General features: G+C 41.4%; 1 protein-coding gene across 1 annotated transcript; it reads right to left on the minus strand.

Annotated features, from left to right (window-relative positions):
- Positions 1-4,278: 4,278 nt before the first annotated feature.
- slitrk5 (SLIT and NTRK like family member 5) lies at positions 4,279-15,985 on the minus strand. The gene is made up of 2 exons (XM_032556798.1): positions 15,033-15,985; positions 4,279-13,675 (listed from the first exon to the last, which is right to left on the minus strand). The coding sequence occupies exon 2, from the start codon at positions 13,614-13,616 to the stop codon at positions 10,992-10,994; it is 2,625 nt and encodes an 874-aa protein (XP_032412689.1). The 5' UTR covers positions 13,617-13,675; positions 15,033-15,985; the 3' UTR covers positions 4,279-10,991.
- Positions 15,986-17,988: the final 2,003 nt, after the last annotated feature.

The raw sequence follows: 17,988 nt of genomic DNA on the forward strand, positions 1-17,988 counted from the left end.
AAGCTATGAATCATTCTCAGAAAGTGCTTTAATAATTTCATTCTTTTTTTGTAATCAGAAAGAACGTGTATTAAAGGACATATTTAGTAAAACTTTTATACACAAGGAAAAAGAAACTAGGAAATTCAAATGACCATCCCCAAAATCCCTCATTAGTTGTGTTTTGCCTTGTGTGATGTCATCGAAGGCTTAATGCTGGGAGCTTCTGTTGGGAGGGTAGATTTGATCTTAGATAACGTTTTAGAGCAAAACAAATGAAACATCTGACATGACATTGCATAGGTGAAAAGCTACAACTAAAATTTGTTCTGCTGATTTTGTAGAAACGTCTGGCTGGTAACTTTAACAAGAGATTGTGCTGCTGCATCTTACAAGTTTGCATTTTACAGTGCAATTTTTTTACTTGAAAAATTTAAAAAAGTCCAACATGTACATGTCTACAGCTTACTACATCTGGCCTGCTAACATATAAATGCTTTATGTTGCGTAATTTTTTCTTTCATTGTTTGTTTTCGTGCTCATCAATGACCTCTTTTTACACCAGTATGACTCTGCTTTTCATACAGAAGGCCTACACACACGCAGAAACACGCACACACACCCCGACACGCACGCAGATAGATTCACAGGAACACAGAGAACATCATAAGTAGCTGACGTCAGTAATGCTGTAAGAGCTTTTCCACAGTAGCCTTTTTTTAACAAGTACACCCACACTCTGCCAAGTTCAGCCTCGCCATTGTCCAAACACAAGCAAACTGTCACTCGGAGCGCTCCGGGAGGACGACACGGTTGGAAAAACAATCGTTTCCCCATTGGGACCAGTCCGTTCTGAACGGTTAAAGTCGGTGCCAAACTTCATCCTTTTTAGGGACTCAATATCTCATGGGCTGAAATCAAATAACACTGTTGGATTCTGGAATTGTCTCTGTCTTTCTTGTCAGTGCTATTCAATGCTATTTTCAACTGCCACATTAGTATGTCTTCCTCTCCGTCTCTCTCTCACGGGTGTGAAAATTAGTTTTTCTACCTCCCACCATTTCATTATCCGAGCGATCTCCCAGCGCACAGCCTAATTCCTTTAGCGAGGCCCCGGTTTTCTGCAGACTCCTCGCCGCGCTTTCAAAGCCACGGAGACGGAAACAAAATGGGGACGGGACAGAGAGAGGGAGGCAGTGGATGTATAAAGAAACAAGCAAGTGGAATTTTACAGTAAATCAGAAGGCTGGTAAAGTGGATACAAAGGCGCAAGTGTGCGCCACCTCAAAGACGCAAACCGCCCACGTGCCCAGCCTTATCTCCTTCCTTCGAATTATCACACTTGGAGGCACGCACACACTGCTAAAGAGCCAAATTTACCAGTGACAGTAGAGTCGAATTGTGAACCAGACTCAGGCTAGGTAAACATGTTTCAGCTTTGAAGATATCTGGGTTTGAACCTGAGGGGCACGTAACGTGTTCAGAGCACAGAGTCTCTCAAAGGAAAAACCAATCACCGGTGGAGAAGACGTGAGGACTGCTTGCCATCTTAAAAGAAAGTCATTACAAAGCAGGAATTAATGCAACCTATATCAGACGTGACATTTTCGCTTTGATTAGACCACAACAATATACTTGGTCTTAAAGGTGACTTCATAAATGAAAGATTAAGGAATTTGGACACCAAACAGATCTAAAAGGGATTATTTAAACTTTTATATGGAAAGTGTACTCCCTGCTCTTCATTGTTACTTGATTATAAAACGAGAGTTTGGGTCTGATCATCTAATTGAGCTTAGAGTATAAATGTTGTTAGTTATGCCATCGGGAACATCTTAAACCGACCTCAAAAATAAAAGCAAAAAATCTAAAATTAATCCCAAGGCATCTTTTGTGCTAGTTTCACAATTTTGCACAAATCAGGATCACTTTTAAAGAGGCAAATGCAAGTTTTATTTAAAACGGGTCTCACCTTTAGGGAATATCCTGTACACATGGCATTTATTAAAGTTTTTGAACTATGCATTGGGAACTCCAACAATGGCATAATTCTTTGCATTTCGATTCAAATCTTGCCACTTTTAACCTCAATTTTGAGTTGAAAAGCTTGATTTTGAAAGAAAATGTTAGACGCTGTCTTTCAAAATCAAAATGCATCAAGGCCAATTACATTTTCAGCTCAAAAAGCTCCTCCATTGAATGTTAACACTGGACTCCCATTCAGTCTTGGAAAGATATGAATATAATTTTCAGCAATTCTTATATTAGCTACCTTTTCCTACTCATTGATCATTTTGGTCTTCAAGTTACTTGCAGATATAGCACTCACATTTGTGGAAACAAACATAAAAAAGCACCATGCCAAATCTCTTTGACCTTCTAGATTAATGGTGTCCAAAGTGTGGCCCCAGGGCCAGCTAATGTTTTTGTGGGTCCCTAAACTGTATTTAAAAAAATATTTTAAAATTTGGCCCAACAGCAAACCCATCTGACCGACACTGCACAACAAATGATAAAAAGACAAAAGAAAACAAAAACATTGCATATAACAATGAAGTTGAAAACAGAGAAAGCATTTTAAAAACTATCTTTTTACCCAAGTAGTAAAAACATCAGAGCTGTGCTGTATTTTTGGATTTTAAATGACTTCCAGATCTCTTTTCTAAAACAAAGATAATTATTTCACAGTTTCATTAATATATTACATATTTGTTTACTGTTGAACAAAGTAAAATATTAGTTCTGCATTTTGATTTTTTTTTTTCTCACCCACAAAAAATTTAACTGTCATTCTTTTGGCCTCTGTGTGTTCACAGATGGGGGTTTCAAACTAGCCCCACGATTTTTAAACAGCTAATTTAGTTGCCAAATAAAGCATTAGTACTCCTCTTTGGTATAAAATATGTGCCTCGCAGATCTCAAACTGTGCTTTAAACTGTCTATATTTAGCATAAGATAATGAAGTCCTGATTTAAAGTCAAAGTATTGCAGATTTTCAATTAGTGCTTGGTCCAGATGTCTTAATAAAAGGGAGGGGAATGGAGTAAAAGTCCAGATGTAAAGTTAATGTTATATCTATGTACTTGTTGGCTTCAGGGACAGAATGCTATAAACACTGCTACAAAATCCAGAAATTTGCAGAAAATATATGTTCATCTTGTTACCACCACCATTTTTTGGAAATTTCTGGACTCAGAGTACAAATAAATCTCAATATAAATATTTCCCGACCTTACACTTTCATTGTACTCAACTCACACAAGCAAAACAAAGCAAAAACGCCTAATAAAGTCAGTGAAACCTGCATATATCATGCCTCAGCAGCTACTGTTCAGTATTGAAATCACTGACACATACAAGGCAGGGCAGGACGGGGCACGCGTCCAAGCAAATACAAGCATACAGTAGAAGCGCCGAGCCTGGATGGGCTCTACTTAAATGACTTGACAGTCTAAAGGAAGCCATACATCAACCTGTTGTTTTTTTGGCCAGGCGTCACCGGGGCTCGGCTGGGGAGTCAGTAATGCTATGGTTGCCATTTATCAAACGACAGGGTTACTGCGGCTCCGGATCAGCGGGTGCAGCCGCCATAAACAAACAAACAAAACAGGGGAGGCCTGATGAATACAGGCCCGCCGCCCAACGGGAACTTAAAGAGAGGGCAGGCTAAGCGGGGAGGAAGCGGCGGGGAGGCTGGGGAAGTGGGTTGGAGGACGGAAGTAAAACAGTGACAAAAAAAACAAAACAAAGAACTAAATTAAATATGAAACATTTTGCCTCACAGAACAACAACAACAACAAAAATCCAGCTATTTCATCAAAAAAAATTCTCATATTCCCATGAACATCGATTCGCAAATATGTAACAAATTGGAAATAGTCTATTGACTATTGAAATGATAGCTCCCGGGATAATTGCCTCCATTTTGCATGAAGGATTTCCATCCCTATGTTAACTTCATCATCCACCATTTAGGGTGAACTGGGAGGTGAAGGTTAAGGCAGGATTGCAGGAAGTCCATTACTTCCATCTGCATTGATTTATCAAACAGGGATTCGGCTCCACAGGAGCACCATCTGCTTTAAGTCACACAGTGTACGCACTAATTGCAGAGTTTTATTTACCATCATATAAAGGCGAGTAGAATGTGTAAGTTGTATGGATTTTGATCACAGTATAGCTGAATTTCCAAAGCTATGCAAACTAAAGCTGGGCTGATTACTTTACATGATTTTAATGAATACAAGAACAGTCTGAGGTGTTTAAAATCACTGCAATAATAGTAAATGTACAAAATGTAGTGCTGAAACAGAAAGAGCATACAATTTATTAAAACATACTAATCAGAGATTGATTTTTTTTTAAAGTGTACATATCTGTTTCTAAAATAATCCTTCAACATACTTCAAATGAAAAAGTTGGAAGCACCTCCTTTTTATATGAATAATGTTTCAACATGTAGCACATAAGTAGTGGCAGTTATCAAAAAAAAGTTGTCCTCTTTAGATTTGTTAAAAATACATTGATTTACTTACTAAAATGATTCAATGTATTTAAATATGCGGTTAATACAGTAAAAATAGAATTATGTGGAAGTTATAACAATGTGTTGGAGTACCGTATTTTCTGGAGCTGCAGGGGAATTTTAATTACAGTGGTCCCCTTTTTATTCATAAAGGTCAATTGTAGCTGTCTATTTTAAAAGTTCAAACACCAAATGTATGTCAATATGCATAAATCTCCACTGTGAAAACACAACCCAGAAGCTAACATCTTACTTTAAACAGTCTTTCACTGTTTAAATGAGTGCCAAGGAAAATGGAGCTCATGGATTGGCTATTTTGTAAATGCCAGCCAATAGCATCTCACTTAACAATGCACCTAGCATTATTAGCTTCTCAAGCTATATTTACTGTGGAATATATGAGACATACTCCAAGAAAAGAAATATGTCTCTGCAAAATGAGCTACTTTTTAGTAATACTTTTTTGTTAAGTATTGCAATACAGTGGATGCCTCCCTATTTGCGGGTTAACATTTGGCAGGTTTTCTGTGCAATGGTAATCCAAATTATTCATCTATTTACTTTTTTTTCTCAATTTGACTAAAATATTTGAAATAAATGCGTCTTGAAAAGTTAAAACACCAAGGTGCAGTGATCCTTCACATGCTATTGGCTAGTATTTGCAAAGCAGCCAATCCACAGTGGCGTTTATTGTCCTTGGCCCTGATTGACTGTAAAGCAGGAAAAAAAGCAAGCGTGTATGTTAGCTTGCTTTCCACTGTTAGCATTATTCATTAAGGTCTATTTGGTGTTTGAATCTCTAATTCTCCCATCCAATCACAACAAAGGCAACAAATATATTCGCCATTGATTGTAGCTGGCACATTTTGTTTCAGTATTGCATAACAAATTAAAGAAACCTTCAATGTATTGACAGCAGCAAGTGGCTTTTTAATTGGCAGATAACACATTTGACTTTAAGATGCAATGGCTAATCATTCAAAAGTTAAAATCTGAGTAGAACATACAAGTGTTATAGTACCATTTAATTCAGAAGTGTCAAACATTCCTGATGAAAAAATTTAGAGCCTTTTAAAAAAAAAATACAAATTTAAAATCCACTCTTTATTCTGCATGTCCTGGAAAAAAAAACCACTTAAATCTAAAGTGCTTTTTATCTATGTAAGAATATGCTTGAATTTACTGTGACCAAGTCCTTGAGAGTCCCTATGGATGTTAAGAGCTTTACCATGGCATTTTATGAGAAAATGCCTTATCCATAATGCATTTTTGGGCCATAAAGCTGCCCAGTGTACCCTCATAATGATTCCCACTTTGGATTTAAGATCACAGGAACAAACAAAGCCCAGAAGCTTGGGGGTAACAATGAAAGAGAAGGCACAAGGAGGAAGGAAAACTGATCGGTAATTATGGCAACGTGAGGTAGAAGAGGAGGCGTTGGCAGCGACGGGGGGTGGGTAGAAATCGGTTGAGTGCTGATGAACATTTGAGCATTTCTACATGCCTGAAGGAATTCCATTAACCACTCTGATTAAAGTAATCATTGGAGCCATCGGTGCCTGTCAGATGCCATCCCTGCCCTCTCAATTACCCAGATCTCCTTGAACTCAATTGCTCACATCATCATGGAGACCGGGTGCCGAGAAGGAAAGCGAGGCGGGCTCGGAGGAATGTGGCGGCATCAGCGGGGGGGGGGGGGCCGCGGTCGATGAAACGTCACTCGAGCATATGCAAAATGTCCACCCTGCATGTCTCGCAGTACGCCTGGGGTAGATGCATTATTAGTGTAATTATCATTTACGTATGATTGCAGCGTCTTACTGCAAACTGAAAAGCAGCATAAGAAGGAAAAAAATAGAAACGTGAACAATTAAGTCAACACCCAACGTAAAGTAAACTGCCAAGTTTTGAATTGGGAATAACTGACAGCAAGATATAAGTAATATAAACAACATGTGGGCATTCAAAGACCAAAAAGTACATAAAAAACAATCATGTTAAGGGTTAAAACAGGAAAAATATCCAAAACCTTCATAATATCAGTGTTGCTTTGTATGTTACAGTGACAGATTTAACTTGCAAATCCTTAGCCATTTTTATGCCCCCACTTTATTCGTATTACTTTTTACATAAAAATGATCAGAAAGTAGATGCACTTGAAAACGAAAATGGATTAGCTTATTTTTCCTTTTTGGTAGCTAAGGGCTACATAATAAATAGACTTGTGAGCAATTCAACTGGTAGAAACCCAGGAGAAACAGAATTCATTTATATTCCTTCTAATCAACTTAATATTGAGCACATCTTAAATCACAACAATATGGATGAAAAAATTCAAGAGGTTAGCAAAAAAAACACAATTCTATTTCAGTTACTGTTAATTTAAATTAAACTAATACTCTATGCATACTACAAGATTACTTAAAGATATGTGAACTATAAATAGTCCTAAGAGTTGCTGAAATGAGGTTGTAAAGAGGGGTCCTTGTCCTTGAGCGTAATTTTGCCCTCGGGCCTTATAGCTGGCTAACACGTACCTGCACACGTGTGGCATCAAGCTGATTTTATTTACCATAAACATCCAATTCTGCCAACGCAATCTGAGAATCCATGAAACTGGAATGGGAGCAAAAACTCCTCCAGAAAAGCTTTTTCTTTTTTTCTTCTTAATCAGCTTTTTTTTTTTTTTTTTTTTTTTGAGAACAGTGTTCGAAAATAATTGCCGGGCAAGTTCAACTCCACGCACTGAAAATAGCAGAAGTGATGAGCCAACACTTGGTGCAGCTTGGACAGGTTTCATGCGCCGTGCCACTCTGCTTCCGCATTGATTAACTCTCAAATGGTGCGAAAGCAGAGAGCGTACGAGAACACCGGCTGCCCATCACCCGTCTCTCTCCCCGGCTCTGCCTTTCTGATGAGCTCTTTCTGCGAGGAGGGAGGCTTCCTCTGACGGCGGCGCCCTACACCTGTATCGCACACCGCCGGCCTTGCGTCAGATTGCACGCGATGAGTTTCAGTCAGAAATGATCAGGGATGCCGGTCAGCGTGAGGCAACACCATCTGGGATGTTTCACCTCGCCGCCTCCTCTCCGGTCTCGCCGCAGAAGTTCAAAGATTTTCTGATCAATTTTGTATTTAAATTGATTTCGCGTGCAATTTCGACAAATGCGAGTATATTACGCTGGGACTGTAAGCTGGGTCAAGGCGGCAATTAACCAAACAGTCTGGGTTGGATGGATGTTCATACTCGCACACACAGTAATGGCAAACCTATTTCAGAAAAAGGGAGGCGGGGGGGGAAACAATGATTCATTGATTTCATCAATGTGTTCGAACATTTTGTCATCTGAGGACGAGAAAGGAAAAAAAAAAAAAGGTAATTCCAGGATATGAAAATGAAACCCCATGCAGCCATCTGCGCCACATTTTAAACATTTGTCACCATGCTGCTCAGGTGCAAAGTGTTTAGCAATATAAGTATCACAAAAAATAAATATAATTCCATGTCAGGGAACTGTGAGCATCCCACAGGCCACCAATGCTGGGCGAGTACACGCACTCCTTGGCCATGATTCACATCTCCCTGCAACATGTATGACACATCCACAGTTACACTCGGTTCCAGGACTCCTCATCTCCCAAATGGTTGCCTTCTGCTCTCATTCCGAGCTTCTCTGAAAGCAATGAGGACCCAGAGCGTTACATTTTTTTTTTTTTTTTAATAAGGCAAGGCAGCAGGCACCACGATGGACTTGGTAGTGGGAAAGAGAAGGGAAAAAAAAAAACGTAAACAGTTATATAACAGCTCTTTGCACGCGGAGAAGGTTTAATTATAAATTCATTTAATTCCAAATAATTCCCGGCGAGTTGAGAATTAGTCGGCAGGCTTCCGCTCCGCAAAGATGTCGTCTGTCTCTGCTGAGGGAGCGCCTGGATTCCTAAATGGTGACGCTCGCTGCACACTGAAAATGGTGGCACAGGGGCAGCCTCTTGCCTTTTTATGGACCCTGCTTTGCGTTTTCAAGTAGTGAAGTGGCCAAGCACAAACTGAGACAACAACTTCAAACAGTACAAAAAAAAAAATCTACCTTTAAGTTTTGATCTGTATTTAAAAATGTCTTCATTTCACCCTCTCACATTTGAATCTGGATCCTTTTGAGCCCAGAGCCCTGTCTGTCACAAAGCATACACTACCACAAATCACTGAAAAAGTCAAACATGAAAACTGCAAACGTAACATTTACATATTTTTAATGTTTTAAGTTTTGCTCTTGATTGAATTTTTAATCGTTTTATACTTTTGCCTGGTTTTTGTGCCCAAATCACAACAGGGAAGCTGTGTTTTTCACCGATTCCTACTCAAAAACAGTCAGGCAGTCTTTGCTACAGACAATAATAGTTAATTATTAGACTTATTTTGTTTTTGCTTTAGTGTCTAAAGTTGTTGTTTTGATTTGTGCTTGTCATTTTGTACCATCACAATGTTGGTCAGAAGAAGTCGTCAGCCACAAAACCTTTCATGCCAACCAGTGCATCATTTTACACTTGCTTTAAACTTGATGCATGTCTTACCCACTTTAACAATTGATGATTTAAGGAAATTTTTTATGCTTTTATTCTCTACTGTTATGAGGACCACTCCACAATGTCCCCACCACTCTCTGTAAACATTAGCCACTTAAAAAGCACATCATATATGGGCAATATGAGCAGTTAGGAGTCCATTCAACTAGCTAAAAATATTATTCATTTGCAAAGAAAGAAAATATTACATTTGGAATTTTGTATGTTAGCAAAACCAAGTTGAAATGTGATTCTATTACTATAATGAATAGTTATCTACCAATTGGGAGTTGTTGTTTTTGGTCGAATCAGTGGTCGTAATTTGATAATATTCGACAATCCCAAACAGATATAAAAAAATAGTGTTATATAAAACCACACTGAAATATACAATTAAATAAATTTACATTTATAGCATTTTTATGACTACCCATGTAATTAATTTAAAAAAAAATACCTATTACAAGCCTATTATGACTACCTTCAGTCTGTATGTCTTCATCACTGCCAAAGTTGATACCCACTGGCTTTGCAGGAGCTCTAAGTCAGCTCCTATCATGTTTATATAAATGACCTCCTTGTCGCTTGGCAGGCAGTAATGTGGATACAGTTGTCATTGTATAATTGCAAAGGTTTAATGCTCATTGATTGAATCCCCATTGATTCCAGGCCTTTCTGAGACGCTAGCTTGGCCCTGCGAGTGAAGCACAGACTGTATCGTCAGTCGTCGGTTCTTAGCCAAGACATTGTCAGTTGATTTGCCAAATTAAAAGGGTACACGGCCAACCCAACTCTGATGTTCTTAGTAATGTCAACCAGAACACTTCAGTTTTCCTCATAAGCACAATGTATGAACCTGACATCTTGTTTTATTTGATGACAATAACATAGTTTGGTCAATATAGTGCAATAAGTGCAAAGCAATCAAAACAAAGGAACCAATAAGGGATAGAGAATCTGCCAATGCTCGTATAAAAATAGGTGTTACATTGATTAAAATATCAGTATTACACAACATAATGAATACTTCAAATATCATTTATGAATTTAGTTTTGATAACATATCTCTACATATTAAGAATGAATACTCATATTCATTTTTAATATAATAATCTCCTTTATGAGAGCTCAATGAAGGCAAACTTGCCTTCCAATTTCAAAAAGTGCAGAAAGCATACAAAGACACTATTTTTCGTTGTTTTTTTTGTTTTGTTTTGTTTTTTAAATCTTCAAATGACGCAGTCTGTTTTTGAACATTTGGGGGGGTGTGCCACTTTCAAAAAGAAAAAGCCACTGTTACAATGCAGAGCTACAGTAAATGAAACTACAAACATAAGCCTTTTTTTCCAGAGGATCATGGAATATGATGACACAGGTAATATCTGATGTAGAATCAAAGTTTGTTTTTTTTTCTTCTTTTTTTTTAAAAGACATGGCAGATTATATCAATAAATACTTACTTACAGACTACAGCAGAAAATAGTCCTACACAGTTCTGATCATCTGCTGTACAAGTGTTTTTCTTTTTTTGTCCAAGAGGGATTTTATAAATGTTTTTTTTTTTCTTTTCTCTCCCTCTCTTCTGATTCACAATATACCTTTTTTTATGTATGGTTATATTCCTGAAAATGAAGTTGGATAGGATTTACCAGTACACTTACATTTTGTGTTATTCCATCTTCACCATAAAAAAATAAAATTTGCATCATCATCAGTGGAGTTTGTTCGTCTACCTGTCAGAAAGCTGTATCCGTTTTCGTGCTGTCGCGTCTCAGAAAGAATTGATTGTTCGGCACACCCCGTCCTAGCTCCTTCGCGTTTGCTCGTGTGTTTCTGTGCCAAGGCACCCTTTAATAAACTGAGCCACTGTTTCAAGGAGGACCAGCAGACAAAGTGTCTCATTAACATTAGCAACCGCGTTGCTCAGAACTGACTGAAGGTGGTCTGTTTCTCAAGGACCTCGAGGTAATCAGGCTCAGACTGCAGTTTAGCTTTTAGCTCCAAATACTCGTTTCTGTTGGGCTCCACATAAACAGTACTGGGTGCTGTGCTGTAGAGCATCGTTTCTCTTATCCTCTCCGGGTGCAAGAACTGCCGCCTGACATCGAAATTTGGGTTGTACGTGTACGACACAGGCCCAGTGTACTTGTACTCTAAATTGGCTGCTGGGATGGATGGGATGGACTGATGCGGGGACTGCTTATCGGGCTCCAGAATGCCCCTGAAAAAGTGGTCTGCATCCTGGATGGGGGAGGGGTTGTCACGTGGCTCGATGGTGCTGACGCTGTACGCGGGACTCCTCAACGTGCTACTATCCCTCTCCTCATCAGGGGTACTCCTGTATGTCACCTTGAGCTCGTGCAGGTCTCGGTAATCCTCCACCGTGTTTCCTTCCCGTGACCTGTAAATGGGATTTTTGCACATGTGGCCCATGGGGTGGGGAATGTACTCGTAAACGTGACCGGCGGGGGCTTTGACTTTAGGGCAGGAGCGATTGCTGTAGAGGCTGTATTGCAGGTTAAAGGAGCTAACGTCCGAATTGTTGGTGCTCGTGCGGTCACTCTGAGACTTTTTGCGCCTTTTCATCACCACAACGAAGAGCCCTGCCGCCACAAAAACAGACATGATGAAAACAAGCAAGAGGCTAAGGATGAGGACGGAGAGGGGTACTGTGCTGCTTGAGGGGCTGAACTTCTGAGGAGGGTTTGTTGTGACAACATGGTCGTCCATGGGCTCCTCCGTGGGGGGAGTTGGTGAGACGTATGAGTCAGTATAATCTGGGCACAGCTGCTCAGACTGGATGGAACGCAGATCCGCCCCCTTGTGGCGTATGGGCGTCTCGCACACAACCTCATTAACCACCGTGCCTGCACTGAGCTGCTCAAGCCATATCTTCATCCCCACTATGTCGCAAGAACAGTCCCAGGGGTTTTCAAACAGATCTATCTGCACAAGCAACTTGAGCTGATCTAAAACACCGCTCACAGGCAGGTTTTGGAATTGGTTGTTACGCAGATTAAGTCGAGACAGGGAGAGGCTGGAAAAGATGCCCATGGGTAAAGTTTTGAGGAGGTTGTTGTTGAGGAAAAGCAGCTGGAGATTAGGCAGGTAGCGAAAAGTGCCAGCCTCCACCTCCTTGATTTTGTTGTACTCTAAATAAAGGTACTGCAAGTTCTGCAAGCCAAAAAACATCTCCCCTGTAAGCCTGTCCATGAGATTACCATTTAAATACAGCCGACGGAGGTTGGTTAAATCCCCAAAAGCCCTGTCATGGATCACACTTATCCTGTTGTTTCCCAGGTGAAGCAAATCCAATCCAGTGGCATCGACAAAATCAGATCTTCGCACCACAGGGATGTAATTTCCAGTGAGATACATTTTTTTAGGGTTGTATGGCTTGGGTTTTAGATCAGAAATGCTTTCAATCTTTCTCTCTTGGCAGTTGACATTTAACCCAATTTCAGAAATCTGCAGATTACATGTGCAGGCAGTGGGGCAGTCCAAAGGCACAGGAGATTTGGTCTGAAAAGCAATGATGGGGCCATAGTTATACGGGTTACCGCCCGGTAACCGAGAAGTGGGCTTTAACCTAGTTCTGTTAAATTGCCGTGTGCCCTTGGTAGGCCTGGAGGAGGACCTAAAAACAGCTGATGAAGTGACAGAGGCCGTGACAGCAGAAGGTGTGGTCTGATAATATCCATTGGTGCTGCTGGGTGGTGCAGGCCTGACCGTGTCCTCTACGGGTCTCCGCGGGCACAGCTCTTGCTTGGACACCTCATCCAGGTCTCTGCCATGCAGCCTGAAAGGCGTCTCGCACACCACCTCCCCGACCAGAGCCGTGTAGGCTATGCTCTCCAGCCAAGCCTTGAGAGCAATGAGCTCACAGGAGCAGTTCCACGGATTTTCCTCCAGTTGTAATTCCACAACTTTGTCCATGTGCTCCAGGAGGCCAATGTAGGGGAACATTTTTAGTCGGTTCCCCCTCAGGTCCAAGTGCGTAAGGGGGACATTCCGGAATATATTCGAGGGGAGGGCAGAAAGTAAGTTATCATTCAAAATCATCACTGTCAGTTGGTGCAGTTTGCTCAAGGCATTGGGCTCTACAGTTGTAATGTCATTATAATCAATTTGTAGGTATTCCAAACTTTCCAGCCCTGTGAAAGTGTCGTCCCTCAGAAGGTCAATCTTGTTGTTATTCAGGTGCAACCTTTTTAATCCCTGGAGTCCGTTGAAGGCACCCGACTCGATCTCGGAGATATCATTGTTCCCCAAGTGCAGGATGGTTACCCCGGTGTAATTGATGAAATCATTGACTGACAGCTTCTTCAGGAGGTTCCCTGTCAGTAGGAGGTGGTACTTCGGGAACTGAACCGGGCTGATCTCTGTCAGTCTGATGATCCCCCGGTTCTCGCAGCTCACCGTCAGGATCCCCTCCTTCTCGTCGCACATGCACAGGCTCCGGCAGATCTCCCCATAATTGTCATACATCTCGACCAGCCTCAGAGATGATGCAATCAGAAGGATTATTTTTAGAATCCAGATATGCATTTTGTCCTGGGAGAGGATGCCCCGGCTCACTCGAGTGTGGTGCCAGTGTGAAGTGTCATCTAGGGAAGGGAAGGGGGTGGGTGGGGGGTATAGAAGGGTGGGTAGAAGAAAATAGAAAAAAAAAAGGAGGGGTTCTTTTTTATACTGCACAGGAAATGCATGAGACACGTGCAACATTCCTAAAACTGCATAGCTGCCTACTAAATGAACTGAGTCCCTGTGGGTATTCATGGCACACAGGCAAAAAAACAAGTAGGCCTATTGAGGATTGTTCGGCGTGAAGATGTGCCGCAACTTCAGTGCGTAATAACTATAAACATGAAGGATAGGTGCGTAAGTTGTTGGATTGCTTAAATTAAAACCAATCCATCTTGGAAAATGGAAGTCTAGACTTCATCATTGGATTTCCAAACACCAACCTCCAATGGTGCCTCCAATGTACCTCACACAGGAATCTTCCATCGTTTTCTAATGAGGAATCCTCACTCAGCTCCCCTCCACTGCCCCCCCTGGCAAACTGTGGCCAAACTGTCTGGATTCTTTTCCCTTTCCAGGCTGGGAGCAAACAGCAACACGGGGACACGGGGATTTCATTCGAGAACAGTGTCATTTTTATCGACTCTTATTTGAAGGGTTGGGGGGGGAAACTGAAAAGGAGACCAGAATGCGTATCTCTCTCTCTCTCTCTCGAAAGGAATTGATCGAGAAAAGGAAAGAAAAATAAAGCAGGCACTGCTCATCTTGGAGAGAGGAAAGGGAGAGAGAGAAAAAAAAATCCGGCCTAAGAAGGCGACAGAACCTCCTTTTTGCCTACAGGCAGAAATGATCGAGAGAAGTTGATCAAAGACGAAGACGGCATGAGGGGCTGTTGATCTCTGGTAAATAACCAGAAATGAGGCGGCAGTGCTTCTACTGCCATAGAGTGGGGGGTGAGGGAAAAGAGGGGGTTACATATTGTTTTCCCTTTTTTTTTTTTGCTTCGCGTGCACGCGGATTTGCACCGTGCGCGCGTACATTTTAGACTATGTACACCGAATCTCCATCCAAATAGTCTTATTTAAGATATCTCGGGGCGCTGCAATCGATTCTTAAAGTCACGTCTAGTGTAAACGTCTGTTGCAGACGCGGGTGGAAAACGATAATGGGTGTTATCACTAACTTGGGAGGCATTTTTTTGTCAAGGTAAAGGGAAGCGGCGCGCACACCTTTTTTTTTTTTTTTTTTTTTTTTCTAAACTGTCTTGAATCGGATCAACTTCGCTAATGCAGTAAAGGGCAGAGAGAGGAGGGGGTGGGCAGACAGAGATTTCAGCACCACGGACAGATCCCCATAAAAAAATGTTCCAACCTAACAGTAGATGATCCTCAGAATTCGAGCATAATGCGTGAATAAATGCGTGAATCATAGACATCTTACCGTGCCGATCCGTGTGAACGCCAAGGCATCCCGAAAATCACGGTCTTCTCTCCAACCTCAGTGGAAAACATTGATTTGTCTTTTTTTCTCTCTCTCGCCTTCTCCTATGGTGTCACCCGTCCTTCACTCGATCGCCAAAGCAGATATGACAACAAAAATTGGACGAAATAGAAAACAAAGGAAAATTAAATTTAAAAAAAATTAATAATTAAAAAAAAACAAAACAAACAAAAACAAAAACAAAAAAAACAAGTCAAGTCTCCTCCGCGTTAGGCTCCATACAGCAGGCGCACGTTAAGAGTGCCGTCTGATCCGGGGAAAGAGGAAGAGGAGGAGGAGGAGGAGGAGGAGGGAGGGTAGATCTCATTCACGCCAGCGCGGCTTCCGAGTCCGTCCGGCCGAAATCAGCGGCGTCATCTCGGAAGAGCAGCCAGAACCAAAGTTCGGACATGGCTGAGAACAGAGCGCTGTAATCCCACATCTCAGAACATCACGCCGGGCTTGCCGCATGCATTTTTTCTTTTCTTTTTTAAAAAATTTTCTTAAAGAACGTGACTTTCCTCCAAGTGCGCACAGACCTGAAGCGGATGACAAATGCGCCTCTTTATTTTAGCTGCCAGAGCGTCCAAAGCGAGCGCAGATCAGCGAATATGCTCTTCCAGCTTTCTCCCCGAATGCAAGAATCTCGATTATCTCTCTCTCTCTCCTTCTCTCTCTCTCTCTTCCTCTGCAGCTCTGCATCGGTCATGCGATATCCAGCCTTGCTGCTGTGCACAAGCTCGATCTTCCCACCAAAACCGTTCTCTCTCTTTTTTTTTTTTTTAACTAGTGGAACTTAAAATCAGGCTGGCGCAAAGCAAAGGCGGCGCACACGTTCTACGTCTGCGGAGAATATAGTCTAAGAAGAAGAACAAACGCAATTCTTACGTGAAAACGTGTGCTGCCGCTCAATGAGGGAATGAAACGCAATTTAATAGTCTTAAAGGGTGTCTGGTAATGATAAGGAAGGTGGGTGAGGGGAGAAAACGGGGGCAGGTTCGTGGTGAGAGGGGGGAAGGAGGAGGAGGCTGGAAGAAGACCCGCAGAGGGCAGCACGATGATGAAAAAGGCATTCTTTGCAGCAGCAACAAGCGTCTGAGAGGCGCAGCTGTGTGCGTGAAGCTGTTTTATACATCATGACTGATCCTCCTGCACTAAGAGAGCTCTTTATTTTATTTTATTTATTCTCTTTTGCCCCGCGGGGTACTCGTTTTTAGCTTCAATTGTGTACCGGAAACATCCCCTCTGACCTGTGTCACCTTTAGCTGACTCATGATTTAGTGAAAGTGACTCCCCTCCCTCTGGATGTTAGATTTTGTCACATTAAAGCTAGAAGCGTCAGAGTGTCTAATTTACAGTTTGCCACCACGCTGATGGAAGAGGGGAGTGATACATGTGAAACATAGTGATGGCAGTATCATGCTGCAGGGATGAGTTTGTTCAGATGATTTTGATGGATGAAGCTAAATACAAGAGCAACGGAAGAAAATATTTTTGTTTCATAACACGTAAACCTTGACTTCCAAAATACCCCAAAGAATAGTTCTTCTTTTAACAAAATAGAACACATTTTGGAAGCTTTATGCCTTTATTTTAATAAGGCAAATGTACGAGACCCTTAATTTATAGATGCTTGTCTTTCTCAAAAGTTTGTTTTTCCAAAAAAAAATATCTGTTTTCTTTATTAAATGCAGGTAAAAATAGAACAAATATCACTGTATACAGTATAAATGCCTTCCACATTTGTCAGATTTTTACCCTTTATAGTTACGTATGTTTGTTTTTGTAAAATCCCAATAAAACACTTTGAAATTTCCGGTTGCGCAGGGACAAAATGCGAAAAAAGTTCAAAGTTGCGCCAAGGCCGTTGCAAATCCATGTTGGATTAAAACTATAGTGCTTGCAAACATAAATTTACAAGAGATCTCCATCCGGAGAATTGAATTTACTGCAGGATTAAGCTTAATCCAGTTTTGCACCAAATACTCCAGCCCACTAATGCTGCCATGTATCTGCAAGAGCTCCATGTTTTCTTTTCGTGTTTATCTGTATTTTAATTTTTTATTTTTTTTTGTAAACCAAATCACGGTTTATTTACCCCCCACCTCACCCTCTAATTGCTGAAGTCAAGTCAAAGCAGAAGCTGCCCTTTCACCCTCTGTCGCTGCAGAGACATGAAACTTTAGAGACACTTATAACTAAAGCCCCGGACGGAAAATCAAATTAAATCGAGGCATATGGTGGGCCGCCCATGTCCAAAGAGATTTCCCACTTAGTCAGTATTGTGCGGTAATAATTCAACTCTTGGTGCTCTCCGTCTTTAGCATGCGGGGAGCGACAATAAGCGGATGTGGCATCCATGCCGGCTTTTTCAAAATTAGCCGTGGAGGACGCATTGAATTATCTTAAAGTCTTGTTGCTCTGTAATCGTATTAAGAGCGGTCTATCCTTTGGGGATGGGTAAATCGGTATCAGGCTGGGACACAGCGATGGGTACTCCCTCGCTGTAGAGGAAGTAGCTCCCCGGAGAGGCTTTGTGGCATCAAAGCGAAGGGTGTAGATGCCCTAAATCTTTTTTTTTTTTTTTTTGCCTTTGTGCTGATGTACAAGGTAGATAGGCCTGGGTGCTCGCATCGCAAACTTTGCAGAATTAAACTTTTGTTGGATCAAAAGTGTCTTCTTGAAGCTCAGAGAGGGTTGGGGGGGGTGAGAGGAGAGGGGGCGACATTTTTGCACAAACGTGTCGGGGTTCCGCCTGCAGACGATGTGAATCTTCCCTCCTCCAAAAGCCTAATGGCCTCATACGGACACGAAGTGCCATTACCGTAGATCAGCTGCACGAAGCACGCAACATTCTAATCGGGTCTTGGACAAATAAGAAAGTTATTAAATGCAAATGAAAGTTCACGCTGTGGTG

The sequence above is a fragment of the Xiphophorus hellerii genome, chromosome 24 (genome assembly GCF_003331165.1).
Source record: "Xiphophorus hellerii strain 12219 chromosome 24, Xiphophorus_hellerii-4.1, whole genome shotgun sequence".
NCBI lineage: Eukaryota > Metazoa > Chordata > Actinopteri > Cyprinodontiformes > Poeciliidae > Xiphophorus > Xiphophorus hellerii.